A 24,990-nucleotide genomic window follows, 5' to 3' on the forward strand; every position below is an offset into this window, starting at 1 on the left:
AACGCTCTGTGTGTTGCGTATAAACAAAGACAAATATCCCCCGTATAGCCTTAACAGACTGTAGGGGCAAATGCTGTTAGTCAGTAGCGCCTATGAAAACCGGCAACGCACCTTCGTTATCGCGCTTGTCTGTGCTCATGCTCGCGCACGCGTCTCTCGTGACAGCAAATGCGTCGCTCGGGCAACAAGGATGAGAATAAGCGGATCCTCATGGACCTGGACGTGGTGCTCAAGAGCCACGACTGCCCCTACATCGTGCAGTGCCACGGCTCCTTCATCACGAACGTGAGCCCCCGCGACCTTCCACCCCCTCCCCTCCGGGGTCACGAGGGCCACCACCTCCACAGACACCCTCGCAGCAGCAGCAGCGACTTTTCGCTGGCCATCAAAGAAAGACGGTCACCGCATCGCGCGCTTTCAGATGCGCTTCTGCGGCCGTCTGGAACGCTCTTCTGACATTAGGAAGCCACTGGAGCTATGCACTTTTAAATCTAGATTTAAAGCTTATTTCCTTAGAACTGCTTATTGTGTTTAGTTTGTTGTCCTTCCCCCACACCTCCGATTTGCATGGTTGGCTACGTAGTGTGTGAAAGAAGTTCAACATACATATAGACCAAACCCGGGCATGTTGCTCAATCAGCCTAGGTCAGTGGTGGCAAATGCATAGATCGTAATCCAAGGGTGGACTGCAAAATATTGTTTGTGACTCTCAGGACAAATCCGAAAACATAAGCAGGCGACAATTTTCATTGTGGCTGATGACAAATGAAAATCTCCGACTACGAATTTGTATATTTTTAAATAATTTCTCCCAATAGATGGCGCGAGTACTCTGTCTATACATGCAAACCTCGCCGAACGAGGGCGTTACGTTCCTAGAAAATTCCTCGTTGGGCAAAACCACGCTTGACTCATAATAGACCTTGAGGGGAAAATAGGGTTGCGTTCCTGGGTTCGAAATTATCATCCCCTCCCTCTTTGTTGAACTAATTCTACGTGATTTCCGCCCTTGCTATTGTATTAAAGTATGCAGCGTCGCTATCCTTGTGTGTGTTTGTACACTCTTTATTTTTCAATTTCACCTCAACACATCAACCCCTTCTCCATTCCTCTTCCCACACCGCGTCACTCACGCCCAAGGCTCAGCCCTGACCCTAAATTGCCAGCCCCACGCTCGCCCCTAACACCGTTACCGATCCACCATCTGGGCCTCGCTATGACTACCATCCTCAACGAGTGGACAGCTAGGTGCATGCGACATTGTGTGACATTTGCGTTGTGTCGTTGTGAGTGTTTAGTGTGTTACACTACCGCACAAAAAAGCGTACGTAAAAACATACATGGTAAATACACCGTTCTCACAGTCGATTCATCCTCACCTTCCAACGGATGCGGCACTCTCACGGCAGTACGCTGCGATGCGGAGATGAGAATGGGACTCTTAGCAGCGTCAAACCGCGTACAGCCGAAGCATCACTCCCGTGTTCCATAAAGCAAACCTCAGGTAAACCGTGTATCGTCGAAACACGTGTTCCATAAAGCAAACCTCAGGTAAACCGTGTATCGTCGAAACACATGTTCCATTAAGCCGCTTTGGCGATGGTGTTCCTGTATTCCTGTATAGTGATAATCGTTGGTCGGAGATTTCTGTTCCATCTCGGATCGCGTTGATATTTACCAAAATGGATCATGGGCCTTGGTGTATTGGCCACTGCTGTCCTAGATCTATCAAAACTGTGCAGTTTACTGTAATAAAAAAAAAACGAATCAATACAACACCGGTACCAGATCTCGGTACAAATCAATTCTTCACCCGAACACAGATGCCAATTCCCAGGCTGCGGATGAAAACCGAACAGGTGACAACCCACCCGAGTACAGCCAGAACAAGTGGCATGTCTCCATGACCAGTATGCAAACGATGAGACCCAGAGTAAATGGGAGGGTGGGACAGTAGTAACAGTCTCTTGTCATGGAGTTTTTTTTCTGTGCCTTCCCCCTGTTTTGCATCGGTTTCCTCTGGGTTCTCTGGCTCCCTCCCATAGCTAAATAAAACCATGCAATGTAAGTGGTGTTGGCCAAACATCAGAACGCTGATAGGTTGCCTTCAAATGACTCGCTCTACTTTACGTAGAGTAAAACAAGACTTGGCAGGACCCTCTTGAAATTGAGGATTGAGACTCGGTGAGGCTTTCCTGGCTAAACAAGCAACATAATAATAATTATGAATACAGGAAAACCAATGCCATTTTATCGAACGCGTGTTGCGTTTTTACACAGTTTACTTAATGAGGTCTTTTTTTCCGGAACACGGGGGTGATGTTTTGGCTGTACGCGGTTTGACATTGCTAAGATTGTCGCTGAGACAGATGCTAGATAGGCGCTTGTGAGAGGTGAGAGTGCTGTGTCCATTGGAAGGTACTATGGTGAGAAAGAATCAATTGTGAGAACGATTGATCTACCACGTAGCATTTTTTTGCGTGTTTTTTTGGTGCGTGCCAATGTTCCACCATACTGTACTTGGCATGCTCGCGCACAACGCGAATGTTCACGCGCACATGCAGCCACACACATCTAGCCGCCCACTCGCTGCGGTACGTCGGTGTGAGTAGCTCCGCTCCAGGGAACGCTCTTTTTGGTGTCGCCGTGTTCACCTGATGTCGAGAAAAGCACGGTTGGCTACGTACGGTGCGAAAGAAGTTCATCGTACGTACATACATACAAGAGGGTCATTAGAAATCAGTGAGATATCCACAAATGGAAAACTCTCTAATTGATTCAAACTTCCAGGATGTTGAAGATTTGTCATTTTATTTAAAAGATATTGGCGGTGAATTCCAAATGGTTTTTGCCTGGTGACAATGGACTACGAAATATATTTATTCCCAGACGTGATTCACTCGGTAGTCTGTAAATCTGTGTCGTTACATTAAGACCTGCATTTTTCATCCATGTCTCCTTGCCAGGTAAGGGTGGCAAGTCAGAAGACCTGTAGCGGGGATTGCCTTTCATGTGAACCACGTGACGCCTGCGTACGCGTGTAAACCTGCGTGTGTGCGTGTGTGTGTGTGTGCCTGCATAGACGGACGTTTTCATTGCAATGGAGCTGATGGGGACCTGCGCAGAAAAATTAAAAAAACGGATCCAAGGACCGATACCGGAGAATATCCTGGGGAAAATGACCGTTGCGGTAAGTTTACGAACGTTGTATACGGGTCGCAAACTGCATGAAAGTTGAAACTGTGTCGAAAGTTCCACCGTCTCTCATCCACCGCGGAGTGTAAAATGGCTTACGGCACAGCTTGTCGATTGGCAGGCCGCGTGTGGTGGGCCACAGTGTGGGTATGCCCGTCTCTCCTGACATCGCCTAGGTTAACGTGGAAGAGTAGACCAAATACCCTCCGGAGTCGGTTCCGGCGGAGGGTTTTCCGCCAGCAGTGGCGTGAGCGGTGAGTTGCAAAATGTGACACTGGGGGGGCGCGCGTGCGTGCGTCACCAGCGACGCGAGAGCGCACATTTAAGTTGTTGTACATTTGTGCATTGGAGGAAAGTGACCGTAGCTGGAATTCTCATATTTACCCCAGGGTTTTCATGGATGTAACCGTCCGTATTCGTGGCCTTTTTATAGGTGCTCGCTAACAGCACTTGCCCCTACAGTCTGTTACAGGCTATACGGGGGGGGGTATTTTTCTTTATCTTTGTGCAGATAGGTCGACTATTATCTTAACCGGTCCTGGGCCTTCCCTAGGTCGACTTAGCCTCAAATTAGTTCCTGGTGTGGTGCATAAGCATCGTCACTGGGGAGACAAAGGCGGTTGGGCGTGGTGCTGTCCGCCCACCCCCTTGTTTACTGCTCCGGCCTTCAAAGGCGCTCTCGGTAACAGCACCTGCCCCAAGAGTCTGTTAAATGCTATACGGGGCGTCTTTGTAGATAGTACTAGCGGGAAGTAACCGGCGTTGCCTGGGTCTTTAAAGTATTTCAAAACTACTCTTAAAAATCTAACAGCAGTGCGTACTGACTGTGGTGGTACCTGCTATGATTACAGCAGTGCATACTGTGGTGGTACCTGCTTTCACTGCAGCAGTGCATACTGATTTTGGTGGTACCTGCTATGATTACAGCAGAGCATACCGACTGTGGTGGTTCCTGCTATCACTGGAGTAGTACATGCTGACTCGATAGCAGTATTTATCGACTGTATAGCACAAAGTACTCACCTGACAGAGTGACGTGGTGAGGCCTAGTCCCATGCAGAGCCTCCGGCCTCGCCTAGATTGTCCAGCCGCCCGAGGTGGCACCTTGGCAGGCTGGGGCTGGCCTGCTACCCCTGACTCTCCCCCCCAGCCACGATCTCCCCGGCCGCTCTGCAGTAATATCTACGGCCTATAGTGGTAGCATCTAGCGACTGTATAGTAATAATAACTGCACGCATCGGGGTGGGGGGGGACATCACACAGTGAAGAATTAATGTCAGCGTTTAGTGTATTTTTATAGCATTTTTAACGCGAAAGAAAATGTCCCCCTCACTCCCACCAAAGGCGTGCGACTTGGCATGGGCCGCCCCCCACACCAAAGGCGCGTGAGTTGGTATAGTCGTACACGTGTCATAAATAAATAAAAGGGAAGCACACAAAAATTCACTAAATCGCTAATTAAACTAATTTAAAGTTGACGGATGTGAAAAAGGAACAGCGCTTGCTCACCGCGGGGCTTACGGCGTGGTACCTGGCTATTTTCTTTTGCGTAAACCCCACCATTGGAAAGCCAAGCACGCAAACACACACAAACCCACGCACAAACCCACACACACACAATTTTGACTTTTTTATATAGATATGGGGAGTGGTAGTGTAACAGCGCGCTGTGCTACAAACCCGGTGACCCGAGTTCGATTCCCGCTCACAGCCAACACCAGTGACGATTATCTGAACCGGTCCCGGGCCTCCCCTAGGTCGACCCAGCCTCAAATAAGTACCTGCTACTGAGGTGTAAACATTGCCACTGGGGAGACAAAGGCGACCGGTTTTTATTGTTGGCCACCCACCCCAAAGCGAGCGCCTTCACAGGCGCTCGCTTTGCCCCAACGGTCTGTTGAATGCCAAATGGAGGACCTTTGTCACCTTTGTAGATAGTGAAGGCTCTGAGCTACCTCAAGGAGAAGCACGGAGTCATCCACCGTGACGTGAAGCCTTCGAACATCCTGCTCGACTCCAGGGGTCGCATCAAGCTCTGCGACTTTGGCATCAGCGGTCGCCTGGTGGACAGCAAAGCGAAGACCCGGGGCGCCGGCTGCGCTGCCTACATGGCGGTAAGTGCCTCTCTCCCGCCGGGCCTGTGTATTGTTGTTGTTGGTTTTGAGGCCGCTGCCAAGCACAGGGCCCCAAGGTCCAAAATGTCGAAGAGGCCAGCAACAAAACGGCACTTTAAAAGTTGTCGCGGATAAAAGTGCAAAACGTTTCTTGAATTGAGCGAGATGGTTAGAAAAGCTCTATGTGAGGGGAGACGACAGGACGGAATTGTTGTGATTTGAGGTGTGTGGTGCTTGAGTGAGTCGGTGGGTGGGTGAGTGGGGAGCAGTCGTGTGTAGCGGTTAGCGCGCTGCGCTACAAAGCCGGCGACCCGAGTTCGATTCTCGCTCCACGGCCAACACCAGTGACAATTATCTTAACCGGTCCTGGGCCTCCCCTAAGTGGACCCAGCCTCAAATTAGTACCTGTTGCGGTGTGTAGTAAACATCGCCACTAGGGAGACTAAGGCCGCCGGGGCGTGGTGCTTGTGTGTTGCCGGCCTTCATAGGTGCTACCCGCTAACAGCACTTGCCCCAACAGTCTGTTCAGGCTACATGGGGAATCTTTGTGTTAGTGTGTGCGAGGGGCTGGTAACCCCTCCAAATTGCATTTATTTTGCCAACCACCTCAGTGCAAACAGCCAAACTAAGCTTGTACTTTTACTGGAGGACCCTTGGCAACAGGCGTCTGTGATGTGTGTTGTCTGCTATACATTTCCACACGATAAGCCACTTCGCTTCTGAAAAAGAGCTATGCAGTTTAGCTCAGTGGGGCCTTACCTGGTAAAATAGTTAATAGTTTAATAGTTTTCAGGGGGTTTCCAGAAAGAGCAGGAAACCACTCTGCAGTTGGCCACGTGGATTGTCCGCACACCCGCTGCAGGGGAGAGGCTGATACAGGCGTTCCGGTGGACTGGTTCTGCCAAAAAACAGGTTGTGGCTCTTATGAACAAAATAATGTAGACAGTCGCCCTCCAAAAATTGCTGAAAGCAGACGAGTGACGCTCACAAAAATGTGCGGTGCGCAAGATGGTGCATCTGACAGTCATTTCAGTCGGTCACCTGGGTCTGTCTCGTGTCCTGTCAGCGACCCATCGGCACTTCACATCGCCTCAAGGTGCTCCTAGCCTGGCACAAGCGCCGTGGTGACGTCACCGTCATTTAGCGGCGAATGGCGACTGTGGCCTGCAGTGGGTGGTGGTTGAGTGCAGTTTCGATTGGATGAAACAGTCTGGGTGGCGGAATTCGACGCGTGAAGTTCACGGGTACAGTAGCCACGGTAGTAGCGACAGAAGAGTGGCAAGTAGGTGACTGACCGCTGGTGAGCGAGTGACCGGAGTGAATCCGTGAGCGAGTGATTACGCACAGCTTTCCCAACGTAAAGACGTGACAAAAACACGTGAATGTATGATTGTAATGTGATGCAATAAAAATTATGTGGAAACGTCGCCATTATTCGAAAGTGTATCGACAGCATTCATTGTAGTATATCCCTAGGCATTTATAGGTTGTAGAAATTAATAAACAGAAAATTTATTTTATATTTACAAAAATAGATTTTTATTATGTATATGTACTCGAATATTAGAGCATTCTTGTACCAAATCCGATTGATGGATGCAATGCACTTCATAATTCAACGAAAGTTGATAACATTTATCCCGTTACTGCATTGAAAACGAATGGTGTTTTTATGATTATTTTTATTCTTACAGCTGGTGGTGCCGTCCGTATGTGTCCGTGCATTCCCATGTGCATAGCCTGAGAGAATAGATCCTCCGGACCCAACGCACCCTGACTATGACATCCGGGCGGACGTCTGGAGTCTGGGAATCTCACTGGTACAGGCCGATCCATCCTCTCACGTAGATCCCTGCCTATGTACACAGCGGTGCAGTAATCGCCCGAAATCCATTTTGATGTTTTTCTTTCACGTAGTTTTACGATCGTTTTTATTTAATTAATTTATCTGAGGCCAACTCTAGCTATAGGAAGTTAATTTTAATCAAGGTTGGTTATTTTTTTTTACTTTTGGATATATAAATCCTATAATGCATTTGTCTTGGCTATGATTTCTGTCCGGCTGTTTTTACTCTCATTGCGTTATTATTGAATTTAGTTCATTACGTTTTTGATTTTGCCCTTGTGGTGACCCAGACGACTCTTGCACATGAGACTGTCCCAGTGTCTTGAGTTCTCGTCTGGTTACGCGAAACGTATTTCAAACGTGTCGCTTTCTCTGTGCGCCGCACTCATGGCCAGTCTCCTCCCTTGTGTCCTCCATGGCCGCATATTCCTCATACCTCACATGGTCATCCTGGCCTGAACACCGTTATTCACTTGGCCTTGAACAGCCCTCGCATGTCATGATGCACTGGCGGACCCTCGTCTCTTCACTGTTTTCGCTTCTCACCAAACTCATCGATTCCGGAGTTCCAATCGTGATCCTGAATTGTTAAAATATATTCTGAATAATTGAGTGTACACCGCACTGCATACACCACTTCAAACAAAACCACACCACACACACGACATTCGCTACACCATGCACACGTATGTTTGTATGTATGTTGAACTTCTTTCGCACCGTACGTAGCCAACCGTGCTAATCGGAGATGCGGGTGAAGGACAACAAACTCAACACATTACGACAGCAACAACAGCTACCAATTGGCACGTAGTGGCAGTGATGTTACCACAGCACTTGTGCCAGGCTAAGATACACTTTTAGGCCACTTAAAGTGTCAAAGGCTCACTGACAAGTGGCTTAGGTGTTGTGGGTTGACTAATACCCCACCTGTACTCTGCCACCTCGCTGCGTTGCCGCCACATGGCGCTTTGCTCGTTGTTGTGAGCATCGCTGGCCTTCGTTGTTGCTGGAGGGCAACTGCCTTCGACTTCCCAGTAGTGTCCTTCACGATCCTCCACAGAAGCTGATATTGACACCGCTGGCACTAGTTATCAGCATGTCCAATCAGCTTCACATCCTCTTGTACCACATCAGTCCATGTCTTTTCCAGCCATGCTGCACCCATTTAGCCCCCTATATCTGGCCAAACAGAAGATGCTTGGGAATGCGGTGGCAGGACATGTGGGCTACGTGACCCAGCCAACACAGCCTTGGAGGAGCTCACCGGTTGTATTGTGTCCAGATCTTTCAAGGATACCTGAGCTCCTCACACAAGCCAACCATGTTAAACTCATGATTGATTGATTATAGGCAGGCCAGACGGACGTAGATGCTCCTTTAGAGGGGTCCACATATTGCAAGAATAGGGAAGGGAGGGCATAATTGTGGCAGAGAAGACCCAAAGCTTCATATGGAACCATAGGCTAGGTAGCTTGCACACACTATTATGCAACCGAGGAAAAGGTAATGTCACTCAACTGATTTGGAGCGAGATCTCAGCTGCTCAGCCAGAACTGGTCATAAGCACACTGCCTAGGTATAGAAACGTCTCCACTCTGCTGCTCCATCCTGCCCAGCCGTAGGTTGCATTTGCGTATGCCTTTGGGTGGCAGGGTGGCGCGGTAGTAACAATAACGTGCCTAAGGCACAAAGCACCTGGGTACGATTCCCGACCGCTGCGCCTTTCTGCGTGGAGTTTTTTTGTTTGTTTACGTTGCCACTTTGTTTTGTATGGTATTGGCAAAACATCCCAATGCTGACAATTTACCTGCACATTTTCTTTCTCACTTGGGATTACACGAACAAACATCTCCCCATGCTGCCAAAACCTGGCGGAACTTTCCTGAAAAATGTCTTGAGACTCAGTGAGGGTTTCCTGGGTCAACAGACGCAATACTAATCCAGTGATGCTCTGCTTGGGGGTGTAGGTGGAGCTGGCCACGGGACAGTTCCCATACCAGAACTGCAAGACAGATTTTGAGGTGCTAACCAAGGTCCTTCAAGAAGACCCTCCTCTCCTGCCAAGCGACATGGGCTTCTCACTTGACTTCCAGGCGTTCGTAAAGGACTGGTACCTCGCACACTGCACGGTTGCCCACGTGCACCTTCCGGTGACGTCCGGGTTTTTGCCGTGTTTTTTTACTATCTTTCCGTCCTCGCATCGAAGGCGTCTCTGCCATTTCTAAGTTATGTTTTTGTCTCTCGACAGCCTTACGAAAGATCATCGCAAACGGCCAAAGTACAACAAGCTCTTGGTGAATGTACACACAGCATCTTAGCAAAAGCACCTAAACACGTTTATGTATGAAAAGCAAAGACGAAGATTCCCCATAAAGCCTTAAATAGACTTTTTGGATACGAGGGCTGTTAGCAAGCTCCTGTTAGAGAATGTTTGTTTGCATGTTCTGCCACAGGTATCTAATTTGGTGTTTGAACATCTTAACACCTGATTTAAAGCTTTCGTGACTGCAATAATTCATATTCTTAGCTCTTTCGGTAAAGTCACGTTGAAGGGAAACAATAAAATAATAAAATATATATAAAACAATACAAAATTCTCACGATGTTTCGACCATAACACAAACGGTCGTCATCGTTTGTGTTATGGTCGAAATGTCGCGAGAATTTTTTGTTTGTTTTATATATATTTTTATTTTATTGTTTCCCTTCAACGTGACTTTACCGAAAGAGCTAAAAATATCTTAACACCTGTTTTATTGCGAGAAAGGGTAAACATCTTGGATACTGGCAAAAAGGTCCCATCGATAGGGATGTTCTTCTCAACATTTTTTCAATTGATCTCCTAACGCAGCACTTGATTACCATAACCCGCATGTATATCACGCGCACACACGCAAACCTACGCAGGCATGAAAGTGCATGCATACGAGAACATGCAATCAGAAGAATCAGACACACAAACGTGCACGCAAAGTAATGGGATGTTACGGGTGCTTTGTAATCCTGGAGAGTTGGGATGGGGAATGAATATTTCTTGTCGCAAGTCACATTTTTGTTTGCTCGCTTGCACTTGCCGTGTCAGTCGTTGGATTGCAAATTGAGAGGCATAGGTACACCACGAATAATACACGGCGAGAGAGTTAAAATGAAATGTCAGACGCGAGGAAAGTTAAACTTGTGAAAGTTACTTTCCTGGCTGGAAAATCTTTTTTTTGGGCTCAACAGATTGGGTACCTTAAAGGCAAATTTGGATTGATTTGACTTTTCATTTGACCAGGTACGGCCCACTGAGCTATGTAGCTCTTATTCAGAAGCGACTTAGGCCACAAATGATAGCTCAATGAAGTGGCTTATCACGTGGCCATGTATACCAGCCAAAACTCTAAACGCGTGGTGATGTTGATTCGAGATTTGGGGGGAAAAACCGGGGGACCCGGAGAAAAATCCACGCGACCACAGGGAGAACGTGCAAACTTGGGATCGAACCCACGACCTGCATAGCAGGCGAGGTAGTTAACGTCTCGTCCGCGAGATCCACGCCGATGCCTTCTTGGCGTGTGCGCACGCGCAGGAGCACGCGTTCCTGCGGCGGTACGAGCGAGTGGAGGTGGACGTGGCCACGTGGTTCCGCGACGTCATGGCCTCCACGGAGTCTCCGCGCGCGGCTCCATCGCACGCGCAGCCCTTCTCCCTGCGATAGACGACAACGGCCACTCCGGGCCCACTGCCAGCCATGTAACCCTCCTCGCACGCGCACACCGCTCTCTCAGATGCCGCCATTCGCACACTCTTGCTTCGGGCGGCGAGGCGACGCGGTGGTAACGCTTGCGCCTCAGCGGCGAGAAGGACCTGGGATCGACTCCCTGACTCAGGCGCCTTTCTGCGCGGTTGTATGTTCGCCTGCTCCGCAGAGTGAGTGGGTGAATGAGTGTGTACGAGTGGAAAGGGGAGGGCAAATACCTCAACCCAGATAACACCATGGGGCAAGGTGGGGATGAACTTCCTGGGGCTGCAGTGCCTTAAATATTGGAGAAAGTAGCCACCCTCGTTGAGTGGCTGGTTGATGTGCTATCTGCTGAGGCAGTATGAGGAGCGATTCAGAGTATTGAGATGGGGAAAAACACTCGGAAGAGATCATCTCCAAAGGGAAATGCTGAGAGAGGGTGGCATCTGTATGCAGACTGTCCTACATCGCATCACAACTGTCTGAACCACAGGACGGGCTCCGCAGGATTGGAAGGATGCTATTGTGGTCGCCATTTAAAAGGGGGCGGGACTGTACTGATTGTAGCAACTATCGGGGCATCTCCCTCCTGAGTGTGCTGGGAAAGGTCCTGGAAAGGATAATTCAACATCACGTTGCAATGCATTCTGAAGGAAGACATGCGGAGCCCTAATGTGGTTTCAGGCCAGGGCGGTCCTGCACAGATGCCATATTCTCTGTCCATGTGCTGTAGCAGAGGTGGAGATAATTTCAACAGGACCTACATCTCCGCTTTATTGACCTGGTCAAGGCCTATGATATCATGCATAGGCCAGGGCTCTGGATTATTCTTTGTACTTTCGATGTCCCTGACCTTCATGGTGGTGGGTGGGCCCAGGTAAAGCTGCGTAGCTGGGAGTCCGAGCCATTCCTTGTTCACCTTGGGGGTGCGACCGGGATGTCCACTGGCTCCTACATTATTTAACATCTCTTTCGACCACCTCGTTCGAGAAGCTTTCCATGGCTTTACCAAAGGAATTTCATCTGGTAAAGATTCAATGGGAGGCTGATCGATGCTTGGGTGGGGTTCAAGGGATGGCTCCCTATTGGTCAACCATGCTACATATGCTTACGATCTTGTAATTGCTGTTCACCCTGAGAAGGAGTTGGAGACTGATGTTGAACCTTGGCGCATTCACTAAAATATAGTGCCTTACTATCAGAGAGAGTGGTGAAGTTTCTGTACCTGGACGATGTGCTTATGACCAGCTCCGGTTTGACAGCAGAGGTCTCACTCCCAATCAGTCGAGTGGCATCTTTTCATCAGCTGCGTAATGCTGTTTACCTAAATGGATGCAGCACAGGCTCGAGAAGAGATGATGGGCTGATGCGGTACAGGAGGATGGAGTTGATTGGTCTTGTCGAGGACTGGCACCAGCAGTGTCAAAATCGGCCCCTATGAAGGATGCTGCTGGGCAGTTGAAGGCAGTTACCCTCCAACAACAGCGGAGGGTGGTGGAGCGACGCTCACAACGGAGCGCCGGGCAGATAAAAAGCAACTTGGCACAGTAAGGGACACAGGTGCTGTATCTGCCGGTCATCTCAGTCAGTCAAGCCATGTGTACCTGGGTCTCTTTCCCGTGACTTGTCTGCAAGCCTTCGACACTTCACGTGGCCTCAGAGCACACCTAGCCTGGCACAAGCACTGGTGTCGTCACCGCCACTTACTGGCGAATGGCGGCTGTTGTTGTGCGGGGAACGGTAGCACAGTGGTTAATGCACTGGGCAACAACCCGATGAAAAGAGTTTGATTCCCGCTATCATCCAATAACAGTGGAGAATAATTTGACCGGTTCCTTAACCTCCCCCTGGTCCACTCAGCCTTAAAAATTAGTACCTGGTGTGGGTGAACATCAGCACTGGGGAGACAAAGACGGCCGGGCGTGGTGTTGGCCACCCACCCGCCTCATGTGCCGTTCTGGCCTTCATAAGTGCGCAACTAACAGCACTTGCTGCGACCGTCTGTTAATGTTATACAGGGGATCTTTGTGTTTGTGCGAGTTTGTGTGTATCAGTCTTTGTTTTCTCTGCATTCTACAGTTTCCTCCCATGAAGTAAACACACAATGTAACTGGTATTGGCCAAACATTCCATTGCTGAAAAATTACCTGAATTAACTACTCAATTAGAATTGCACAAAGCAGCATTGCCCTCAAATGCACAGACTTAGCAAGGAACCTCTTGCAAAAAAAGTGTCTTGAGACTAGGTGAGGCCCTTCTGAGTAAATGACCGAAATTATTCAAAGAAATATTTTTGTTAGATGTGTCTGTTGTACTCCACAGACTGTACAACCTTGTCAAACCTACAGCGTTCTCTGCATAGCTTTGTAATTTTGGTGGTATCTGATCAAAACTCCTTCCCCTTGGTACCTCTGCTCATAAAATTGTATTGCAAACCAATGAAATAAAATCTCCAGCCGCCAAATTCTGTTTTGCATTTACAATTTTCAGTGGTTAATGTTGTGGTAGGTGGGAAAGCATGAAGAGCACGGGGCAGCTTAATGTTGCAAATGCGATGAGGCAAAATAATTGTGCCGAGTGGGATGTGCGCGCACCTCCGGTTAGCACGTTTGGCTACGTACGGTGCAACAGGCATTCAACGTACATAAGATGGGTGGAGGGCCAATTTCCGCGACAGGGCCCAGAGTGGTCTCCACGGGTTTGGCGACCAAGGGAAAGAGAAGACCTAAGGGCAGTTTGTGGGATACTCTCAGGGCAGACCGTGGTGGCCTGTACATCATGTCCACCATGCAGCAGCTGCCGGATCCGGTGGAGGGTAGAAAGCGTTGGTGATGCGTTGTGGGGGTGCCGATGGCCGTGGCCGCGATGACGTCTTGAATGTTGTGCTTTGTGTATGCGTGTCTCCTCTGCAGCAGAATAAGGATCAGGTGCGGTTGACTGAAGCTGACGTTCTGCAGCGCAGCACAAATTAGTTCCACGAAGTGAAGTGGATAATTCGAAAACAAAGTTGTACAGTGAACTTGCTGCAGCGGTGATCGCACTGTGGGCAATGCAGGTCGGAAGCCCGACCTCTAAATCCTGGAAATACCGTGCGGTGGAACGAAACGGACAATTGTGTGCTGACTTTAGAGCATGAGCAGCTTGTACAGAACATGTAGCGTGCATGTGTGAGCGGGTGCACTTACAATCATGTACATTTTTACATTGTTATGTTATAAAAACTAAAAATCCTAAAAATGAGGCTGTACAAATTGTATTGCATGCATACACACGGTTTCACACGCGCATCTCTCCGTAGCGTAATAGTGCGCGTGTGTCCGGGGGTTGATCCAGCCAGGTGGCGGCTTCTCTTGGATCCACGAGCAGCTGCGACAACCCTCGTACTGTCACGTGCTGATCGATCAAATGAGTGACGTGCAGCAACGCCATTGGCTAGCACAGGATAGCTGCAATTTTGACATCTCTGAATTATTGATATCCTGAGAGTTAATTTTGGAAGCAGGCCATAGTCAAATTTATAAATTCAGGCTCGGAAAAAAAAGTTTCAAACAACACGAAGTGTAAAACCGGTCCACGGTTGTCCATCTCTGTATCACTGCTGCCTGCCTGTTTGCTCACACGTTTGTTGATGGTAACTTAAGACCAAGGAGACCCAGAGTGCAGTTCTTCAGAAACTGCCGATGTTCTTTTTGCATACGTGCAGCGCTATGAACCCGGCGACCTCAGTTCGATTCCCGCTCACGGCCAATACCGGTCCTCGGTCTCCCCTAGGTCGACTCAGCCTCAAATTAGTACCTGGTGTGGTGTGTAGTAAACATCGCCTATGGGGGAGGCAAAGGCGGTCGGTCATGGTGCTGGCCACCCACCCCCTCGTGTACCGTTCTGGCCTTCATAGGTGCTTGCACTTGCCCCTACAGTCTGCTCGGGCGATACGGGGGATCTTTGTCTTTTTTTGAAACGTAGCAGGCCATAGACCAAAATGTCAGCTGACACCAGATGCAGAGTACACGAGGCCGAACCGAACGAAAAGATGTAAACACACTCGCACCTTGTCAGGAGGTGCACACATGTAGGGGCAGTAGATGTGTATAACTCCCACGAGTTATTTCTCTGGAGGTGGCACTGAGAATCTCGCAAAGTGCCATGATACCGATTTAAAACCATACAATACCGCCACGGGATTATTGGCTTAAAATATCCGAGGCAGCCCACAATTTTACCCTGTGGGCTCTCTCAATGTCGCACAGACCCAGCATGCCGCAACAGCTCCTATAAATGTTGAGACATTGCAAATTTATGGCGGCGGCCCATCTTTTGGAATCCCAATTGGCGCGCATGCAAAAGGCACATGGCCCCTCAACAGAAATGTAAAGTAATGTTATCGATCTTGTTTCTTTTTGTGGGTCTCGTTAATTTTTGGTCACTGTAATAATTCACTGCCCTTTGTCAATCCACCGCTGGATGGAGGCGTCTCCGTGTTCTGTAGGTCATGGGCGGCGGCGTTGTTGTTGGGCCGTGTTTCACGCTGGGCAGTGTGGGTTGGTGAGGTGGGGGGGGGGAGACCAATGCAGATATCACTCCCAGAAAACACAGTAAAATATTATTCGGCCAGGAATTGAACTGCGATCACCAGGACCCACAGTGCAGTGCGCCTGCCACTGCGCTACCACTCCGCGCTTTTGCCCAACGTCAATTATGATCTTTGCTCCCTGCTTTCAAAATTTGCCTCACTCATCATTGGCAATGCAGCGGTGCTACCCCCCCCCCCCCCCCCCCCCCCATTGGGGTTTTGTGTATAACGGAACTGGCAGCAGAGGTGGTCACGTCCATATATACGTGTGCACATTACGGCAGTGACTTGCACTATGCATTGTTCAAGTACCTCCTGCAAATGTCTTTATTTGCTCTTTGTGCCTTTTTGAGTTCGGTGTATAGACCTAAATTGCTGGCGAAAGGAATCGTACTCGGCGAAGCCAGACACTCAAGGAGTAGGGTCGCCACCTGCCCCCCCCGCGTGTTACCCGGACGCTCCGGGAATTGGTGTCTGTGCTCAGGTGGCAGGAATTCATTTGTACCGAGATCTGGTGGGGTGTTGAGTTGGAACTATTGCAGGACATTGTTCACATTTTGATGGACCTCGGCTGATTTAGAAGTATATTCATGTTTGGCCTACAATTGGAAACGTGGCGACCCTAACTCGGAGAAAGAAATGAATTGCATCATGTACAGTGAGGGAAAAAGTATTTGATCCCCTGCTGATTTTGTACGTTTGCCCACTGACAAAGAAATGATCAGTCTATAATTTTAATGGTAGGTTTATTTGAACAGTGAGTGACAGAATAACAACAACAAAATCCAGAAAACCGCATGTCAAAAATGTTATAAATTGATTTGCATTTTAATGAGGGAAATAAGTATTTGACCCCTCTGCAAAACATGACTTAGTACTTGGTGGCAAAACCCTTGTTGGCAATCACAGAGATCAAACGTTTCTTGTAGTTGGCCACCAGGTTTGCACACATCTCAGGAGGGATTTTGTCCCACTCCTCTTTGCAGATCTTCTCCAAGTCATTAAGGTTTCGAGGCTGACGTTTGGCAACTCGAACCTTCAGCTCCCTCCACAGATGTTCTATGGGATTAAGGTCTGGAGACTGTCTAGGCCACCCCAGGACCTTAATGTGCTTCTTCTTGAGCCACTCCTTTGTTGCCTTGGCCGTGTGTTTTGGGTCATTGTCATGCTGGAATACCCATCCACGACCCATTCTCAATGCCCTGGCTGAGGGAAGGAGGTTCTCACCCAAGATTTGACGGTACATGGCCCCGTCCATCATCCCTTTGATGCGGTGAAGTTGTCCTGAAAAACACCTCCCAAGCATAATGTTTCCACCTCCATGTTTGAGGGTAGGGATGGTGTTCTTGGGGTCATAGGCAGCATTCCTCCTCCTCCAAACACGAGTTGAGTTGATGCCAAAGAGCCCCATTTTGGTCTCATCTGACCACAACACTTTCACCCAGTTGTCCTCTGAATCATTCAGATGTTCATTGGCAAACTTCAGACGGGCATGTATATGTGCTTTCTTGTGCAGGGGGGCCTAGCGTGTGCTGCAGGATTTCAGTCCTTGATGGCGTAGTGTGTTACCAATTGTTTTCTTGGTGGCTATGGTCCCAGCTGCCTTGAGATCATTGACAAGATCCTCCCGTGTAGTTCTGGGCTGATTCCTCACCGTTCTCGTGATCATTGCAACTCCATGAGGTGAGATCTTGCATGGAGCCTCAGGCCGAGGGAGATTGACAGTTCTTTTGTGTTTCTTCCATTTGCGAATAATCGCACCAACTGTTGTCACCTTCTCACCAAGCTGCTTGGCAATGGTCTTGTAGCCCATTACAGCCTTGTCTAGGTCTACAATCTTGTCCCTGACATCCTTGGAGAGCTCTTTGGTCTTGGCCATGGTGGAGGAGAGTTTGGAATCTGATTGATTGATTGCTTCTGTGGACAAGTGCCTTTTATACAGGTAACAAGCTGAGATTAGGAGCACTCCCTTTAAGAGTGTGCTCCTAATCTCAGCTCGTTACCTGTATAAAAGACACCTGGGAGCCAGAAATCTTTCTAAGAGGGGGTCAAATACTTATTTCCCTCATTAAAATGCAAATCAATTTATAACATTTTTGACATGCGTTTTTCTGGATTTTTTTGTTATTCTGTCACTCACTGTTCAAATAAACCTGCCATTAAAATTATAGACTGATCATTTCTTTGTCAGTGGGCAAACGTACAAAATCAGCAGGGGATCAAATACTTTTTTTCCCTCACTGTACATACGTACCCAACCCCTTAAACCCATGAGTGATGTGGTAGCATATGCTTTCAACGTGTTGGCTACACATGGACAATACGTCAATGGACTTCCTTTACAACATGCTTGAATATAATAAACTACTGTCCCAAGCTGGTTGGTGCTCCTGTAAAAATGTATTGCATGCGATGAGACCTACTAAACTACAAAGGTGCGTGCAATCTTCACATAATTGTGGGATGATGTGCATTTGAAAGGGAACACCTTGAATACGGGCTACATGCTTGATGCAACGTTATTTAAAATGTAAAGGCCACGGCCATTATGCACCTGCATTTTATTGGATCGCTGGAGACATGGTTACTGCTTTTAGGATTTAGACATTTGAATAACTTTGCATGTTGGAAACGGCTGTGCTTAAATATTCAGGCTTCAGACTGGTATTTGCGATGTCCACTGAAATTTGGCCCATTGCTAGCCACAGATTATTGCAACATGCGTTCCTTGGTCGTAACGGTGAGGGAAATGTCCGCGTGTGTGGGTATGCCCAAATATGCCGCTGAGAAGAGCCAGTGTTATTATAGTGTTGTGTAGAATCACTCAGTCGGACACGTTCCAAGTCACCTGCGTACACTGTATTACTCTTGCACCAGTTGTATGCACTCCTATCTCTGTCTATATGGTCACTTTGTTAACCAACTTCCCCTATCTGCTTTACACCTCGCTGACCTGCCTGCGGCAGCTCTTCCTCTCAGCAGCTGCGCACTCACAGCTCCACATACAGCAGCTCACACAGAGGCTTGCACATAGCGTCCGTCACACAGAGGCTTGCACTCAGCAGCGCTCACAGAGGCTTCCACACAGCAGTGCTCACACAGAGGCTTGCACTCAGCAGCACTCACACAGAGGCTTCCGCAGCAGCACTCACACAGAGGCTTGCACACAGCACTCACACAGAGCTTGCACACAGCAGCACTCACACAGAGCTTCCACACAGCAGCGCTCACACAGAGGCTTCCACAGCAGCACTCACACAGAGGCTTGCACACAGCAGCGCTCACACAGAGGCTTGCACACAGCAGCGCTCACACAGAGGCTTCCACACAGCAGCGCTCACACAGAGGCTTGCACACAGCTGCGCTCATACAGAGGCTTATACACAGCTTCACTCACACAGAGGCTTGCACACAGCAGCGCTCACCCAGAGGCTTGCACACAGCAGTGCTCACCCAGAGGCTTGCACACAGCAGCGCTCACACAGAGGCTTACACACATCAGCGCTCACACAGAGGCTTGCACAGCTTCACTCAGAGACTTGCACACAGCAGCGCTCACACAGAGGCTTCCACACAGCAGCACTCACACAGAGGCTTGCACACAGCAGCGCTCACACAGAGGCTTGCACACAGCAGTGCTCACACAGAGGCTTGCACAGCTTCACTCAGAGACTTTCACACAGCAGCGCTCACACAGAGGCTTCCACACAGCAGCACTCACACAGAGGCTTGCACACAGCAGCGCTCACACAGAGGCTTGCACACAGCAGTGCTCACACAGAGGCTTGCACAGCTTCACTCAGAGGCTTGCACACAGCAGCGCTCACACAGAGGCTTGCACACAGCTTCACTCACACAGAGGCTTGCACACAGCAGTGCTCACACAGTTGGCTTGCACACAGCAGCGCTCACACAGAGGCTTGCAGACAGCAGCGCTCACACAGAGGCTTGCCCACAGCGGCACTCACACAGAGACTTGCACACAGCAGCGCTCACACAGAGGCTTGCACACAGCTTCACTCACAAAGAGGCTTGCACACAGCAGCGCTCACACAGAGGCTTGCACACATCAGCGCTCACACAGAGGCTTCCACACAGCGCTCACTCAGTCGGACACGTTCCAAGTCACCTGCGTACACTTTATTACTCTTGCACCAGTTGTATGCACTCCTATCTCTGTCTATACGGTCACTTTGTTGACCAACTTCCCCTATCTGCTTTACACCTCGCTGACCTGCCTGCGGCAGCTCTTACTCTCAGCAGCTGCGCACTCACAGCTCCACAGACAGCAGCTCACACAGAGGCTTGCACACAGCTTCACTCACACAGAGGCTTGCACTCAGCAGCGCTCACAGAGGCTTCCACACAGCAGTGCTCACACAGAGGCTTGCTCTCAGCAGCGCTCACACAGAGGCTTCCGCAACAGCACTCACACAGAGGCTTGCACACAGCTTCACTCACACAGAGGCTTGCACACAGCACTCACACAGAGCTTGCACACAGCAGCACTCACACAGAGGCTTCCACACAGCAGCGCTCACACAGAGGCTTGCACACAGATAGCAGCGCTGGCACAGAGGCTTGCACACAGACAGCAGCGCTCACACAGAGGCTTGCACACAGCAGCACTCACACAGACGCACTCAGCAGCGCTCACACAGGCTTGCACACAGCTGCGCTCACACAGAGGCTTGCACACAGCAGCACTCACACAGAGGCTTGCACACAGCAGCACTCACACAGAGGCTTCCACACAGCACTCATACAGAGGCTTGCACACATCAGCGCTCACACAGAGGCTTGCACACAGCAGCGCTCACACAGAGGCTTGCACACAGCTTCACTCACACAGAGGCTTGCACACAGCAGTGTTCACACAGAGGCTTGCACAGCTTCACTTAGAGGCTTGCACACAGCAGCGCTCACACAGAGGCTTGTACACAGCTTCACTCACACAGAGGCTTCCACACATCAGCGCTCACACAGAGGCTTGCACACAGCTTCACTCACACAGAGGCTTGCACACAGCAGCGCTCACACAGTTGGCTTGCACACAGCAGCGCTCACACAGAGGCTTGCACATAGCAGCGCTCACACAGAGGCTTGCACACAGCAGCACTCACACAGAGGCTTGCACACAGCAGCGCTCACACAGAGGCTTGCCCACAGCGACACTCACACAGAGACTTGCACATAGAGGCTTGCACACAGCAGCGCTCACACAGAGGCTTGCACACAGCTTCACTCACACAGAGGCTTGCACACAGCAGCGCTCACCCAGAGGCTTGCACACAGTGGCGCTCACACAGAGGCTTCACTCACACAGAGGCTTCGCTCATACAGCAGCGCTCACACAGAGGCTTCACTCACACAGAGGCTTCACTCACACAGAAGCTTCACTCACACAGAGGCTTCACTCACACAGAGGCTTCGCTCACGCAGCAGCGCTCACACAGCTCTCTCCTTCTGCGCCGCTGCCCTCGCCTACGTTCCCTCAGACCCACTCACTCGTCCGATCCAGGGGGGGGGGGGGGGGGGGGGATCAACCATCACCCGCCCGGCGACTCGTGAGGGTTGAGGTCCGACCCTGGCTTGAGTGGCAGCGGCGAGATGTCCTCCCCTTGGTCCCAGAACCCGAACTCCCGCTCCGCTCTCACACACCCCCTTATATCCTCCTCCAAATGATCCAGCTCCTCCCTTGTGTCTCTTTAGGGCCCGACAGGCTGGCGCCTGTCAGGCCATCAATCACTCCTTATCGCACGTCTCTCAGGCGACACCTCCGGTGCCAGCGTACAACCCTGGACCGACCCCGTCTGCAACCGAATCTCCCGTTAATGAGGTGGCGGTTTGCACGTGCAACCTCACGTTGCACACGCGCACCTGCCTGCCTTCAGTTGCCCTCGGGCAGCAGTGCACACCGCGTATTTTACCACACTACACTTACTACAGTCCCTATGCGTGTTGATAACGTTTATTGTTCACATGTTTCAGCATGAACGGATTGGCACGGCCCTGATTTCACAATTGTGCGTGTATAGGATGGTTAACTTGGGTTCCATAAACCTTTTCCTCACCGAGGGTGGAACAAGACTGTCAAATATCATTGGTGACAACCACACATTCACACAGCTCAGGCTCATTCCGTTCCTGTAAGGGGCTCTTGCAGTTCCTGAGAAATTATTATTTGTGGGCCATTTCTCAGTGGTAGGCCGCTTGTGGCTGTGATGGGCCATATGAATTGAAGTAGTGGGCACTCTTTGGCCCACAGGCATAGGTTCTCTACCGCTCTTAAATTCTTGAGTCCGTTTTGAGTCTTGCTGTTGGAAGCAGTCAGAGGATCCCAAATTGCAGTCCTCGCGAGCCACCACCACGTGGCGTCTTTCCGCGTTCACCAAATTTACTCCTCCCCGTTCAAATACAAATGAACTCGTCCCACACTGCACGCGCCCAATGATCGTTAAACCTGTCCCGCGTGACGCGCGAAGCTACGAATGCCGTCTTCGTCGCGCGGAGCACGCGTACACGCACGCACACCGACATCTCGTGTGGTTATTAGTGGCCGAGTTAGCATCTCCCCACTTGCTATGAGGTACAAAGAATGCGCGGTGGGATCAGCTTTTGCGTTGCATATTTGTTGCTACCGTCCCACTCGCTGTCGGCTTACCTCGTCTCAGTGATTTTTTTGTGGGGTAATTTTTTGTTGGGGTTGCTTTTAGCACTTCGAGTGTGACTCCCTGTCTAGGCTCAATTAAAGTCTACCGTGGCTTGAAGGGGGGTCTTTGTGCCTGCTTGGCTGCAGCTCTAGTTTGGGAGAGCTTTGAGCTCTCGCGCTCCCCAAGTAGCTGCAAGTGGCCCCTCTGGTCGACGATTAGGTTCGTGTAGTAAGAGCGGGTCGAGACGTACAGCTCTTTGGATACTCTGCTCATTGCTTCTTTCGGTAAAGTCACGTATGTAGAAATACAATTTAAATATAATTAAAATAGATCACGACGTTTCGAACGCAACACAGGGCGACCTTCTGTGTGTGCCTCTCCGTGTGTGTATGTCTCTTGGTGTGGTGTTGCTCGTTGTGTCCCTCTGTATTGACCAAAACACCTTTCCCTGTGTGTCTTCTCTGTCTTTGTATCTCTGCTATCTTGTACCTCGTGTCTGTTCACGAGTCCTTATCCTCTGTTTACATTGGTGTGTTCAACCTAGAAGATGACCGCAAGATTTAGCAGTCTTTTGAAATACGTGCTCAACCAGGTTTAGTGTCTAACTGTGTTGTTGGCCGACTGGGTTGCATCGGACTATATTTCTAAGGTTTGCTGAGTTCGCATCTAACATCTTACTTGCTCTAGAGCTGGCTGCTTGAGAACTCCAAGCCTGAGGAGCTGGCTTTTTGGGAGCTCCAACAAGACTGTCTTTTACTGTCTTGGCCTCGCTGTGTGCTGCGTTGCACCACTATCCGAGTAGATAACCTCGCATTCAATAAACCTTGAACCAGGGTGAACATCTGACTCCAGACGTATTTAATTAATTGAACGAGGTAAAACTGATGGAAAAACACAGCACAAATACAGCATCTGTTAATACTTGGAAATATAAATACAATGAATGAACACTACAGCATTATAACATTGTCTTAGATAACATGAAACTCAACAATAGATCCTGGACGGACCAGGCACCTACCTTAGTACTGAATAGTTATACAAGAGAATAGGCTACTGTGTTAAATAAGGCCACATCGTGTGATCACCATACTGCAGCCTAAATGTACAGCGTTGCACATAACACTGAACTGTGGGTGAGATATTTTGTCATCCTTGCTCTCAAGATACACGGGTACAAGTCTGACTCGACTTATTCAATTACAAGTAACATTCACAATGATGCAAGTGGCAGGCTTCGTTGTTAACTAGGCCTCATATTTATCATAACAATTTAACAGCATTTTCTTTGGTTCTTTCGGTAAAGTCACGTAGAATGAGAATAAAATAATAAATTGATAAAATAAAATAACACAATAATATTCTCATGACGTTTCGGCCACAACACAAGCGGCCTTCATCAGGTGAAGGGACGAGACTGTCTGTCTGACTTTACCGAAAGAACCAAAGAAGATGAATCCTTGCAGTCACGAAAGCTTCAAATCGAAATTTAATTTAACAGCATTTAAAAGGCATTTACAGCATTATAACGGCCATTATAACATTATAACAGCATTCCCAGTATTCTTGGTTCTTTCGTTAAAGTCACGTTGAAGGGAAGCAATAAAATAATAAAAACATAAAACAATAAAATTCTCACGACGTTTCGACTGCAACACAAGCAATCATCATCAGATGTGAAAACCACAGCAAGAAAATTTTAACAAAGTGGCAGTTAAAAAAAAAACAAGAATATGAATCCCTGCAGTCACGAAAGCTTTAAATCAAAGCATTCCCAGTATTATAAGAACATAAACGAACTTGCAGACAATGCATCTTAAAGCCCAAAATGAACAGATGCACCTGTCTTCACTAAGACGCTTTTTGTGCCTTCATTTTATACTCTGTGCAATGGCTGACACCCTGCCGCATGGCTTAGAAAATCTTAAATTGTAACTTCCTGTCACGTGACCACACTCAACATAAATACAAGAAATTTCTATGTACACACACCCCCACACCTGCCGTGAGGCAGAACAATGGAGACTGGATATTTGGTGAATTCACACTGCCGGTAGAGTAGGGACACTGGATGTAGGGGGAATCCACGCTGTCGGTAGAGTAGGGAGACTGGCTATAGGGTGAATTCACGCTGCTGGCAGAGTATGGAGACTGGCTATAGGGTGAATCCACGCTGTCGGTAGAGTAGGGAGACTGGATATAGGGGGAATTTACACTGCCGGTCGCGTAGAGAGACTGGATATAGGGTGAATTCACACTGCCGGTAAGAGTATAGAGAATGGATATAGGGTGAATTCACACTGTCGGTACAGTAGGGAGATTGGCTATAGGGTGAATTCACACTGTCAGTAGAGTATGGAGAATGGCTATAGGGTAAATTCACGCGTTCGGTAGAGTAGGGAGAATGGATATAGGGTGAATTTACACTACTGGTTGCATAGGGAGACTGGCTATAGGGTCAATTCTATGTATGCGTATTGACTAACTCAGAGACGAATAAGAGTTAGAGGCACTTTATTAACAAGCACCATCGGGGTTAACACTTTATAATAAGTCTGTCTATGATCACCGACGTTACTCAGTCAGGACACTTGGTAGGCTGCCTGACTGCTAACGCCCCGAGGTGGTGAAGACGGAAATGACGACAAGAAGGATGGTGAAGACAACGAGATGAATGACGAGAAGAAGGGTGAAAATTTCAGCAGCACGACGGAGATCCCACTCCATACGACAGCCCCGAGGTCCCCTACAGGGGCCCTTATACTGTCAGCGTCGCCTGGCTCCACCCCCGGCCACACCCTCTTTCTAGAACCTACCAGCAGGTTCTTGGTGTGCCCCTTCTGTGACCTTTCCTCTGGATCCCGTCTGGTGTATATCCTGGTCTG

The 24,990-nt window shown here is 49.1% G+C and overlaps 1 protein-coding gene across 3 annotated transcripts in view; it reads left to right on the top strand.

The window, feature by feature from the left end:
- The window catches only part of MAP2K7 (mitogen-activated protein kinase kinase 7), a 42,273-nt gene extending 24,441 nt beyond the window's left edge, over positions 1–17,832 (top strand). For 2 of the 3 annotated variants that reach the window (XM_032946700.2, XM_032946702.2), the window contains 8 exons: positions 166–285; positions 3,083–3,190; positions 5,130–5,309; positions 7,049–7,129; positions 9,126–9,268; positions 9,407–9,452; positions 10,730–10,893; positions 13,795–17,832. In XM_032946700.2, the coding sequence (XP_032802591.1) occupies positions 166–285; positions 3,083–3,190; positions 5,130–5,309; positions 7,049–7,129; positions 9,126–9,268; positions 9,407–9,452; positions 10,730–10,858 (807 nt within the window). In that variant the 3' untranslated portion in view covers positions 10,859–10,893; positions 13,795–17,832. The remainder of the gene's footprint in view (positions 1–165; positions 286–3,082; positions 3,191–5,129; positions 5,310–7,048; positions 7,130–9,125; positions 9,269–9,406; positions 9,453–10,729; positions 10,894–13,794) is intronic. The other variant, XM_032946701.2, reaches the window with a different exon arrangement.
- Positions 17,833–24,990: the final 7,158 nt, after the last annotated feature.

The sequence above is a fragment of the Petromyzon marinus genome, chromosome 5 (genome assembly GCF_048934315.1).
Source record: "Petromyzon marinus isolate PM22_M1 ecotype Great Lakes invasive population chromosome 5, UKy_Petmar_22M1.pri1.0, whole genome shotgun sequence".
NCBI lineage: Eukaryota > Metazoa > Chordata > Hyperoartia > Petromyzontiformes > Petromyzontidae > Petromyzon > Petromyzon marinus.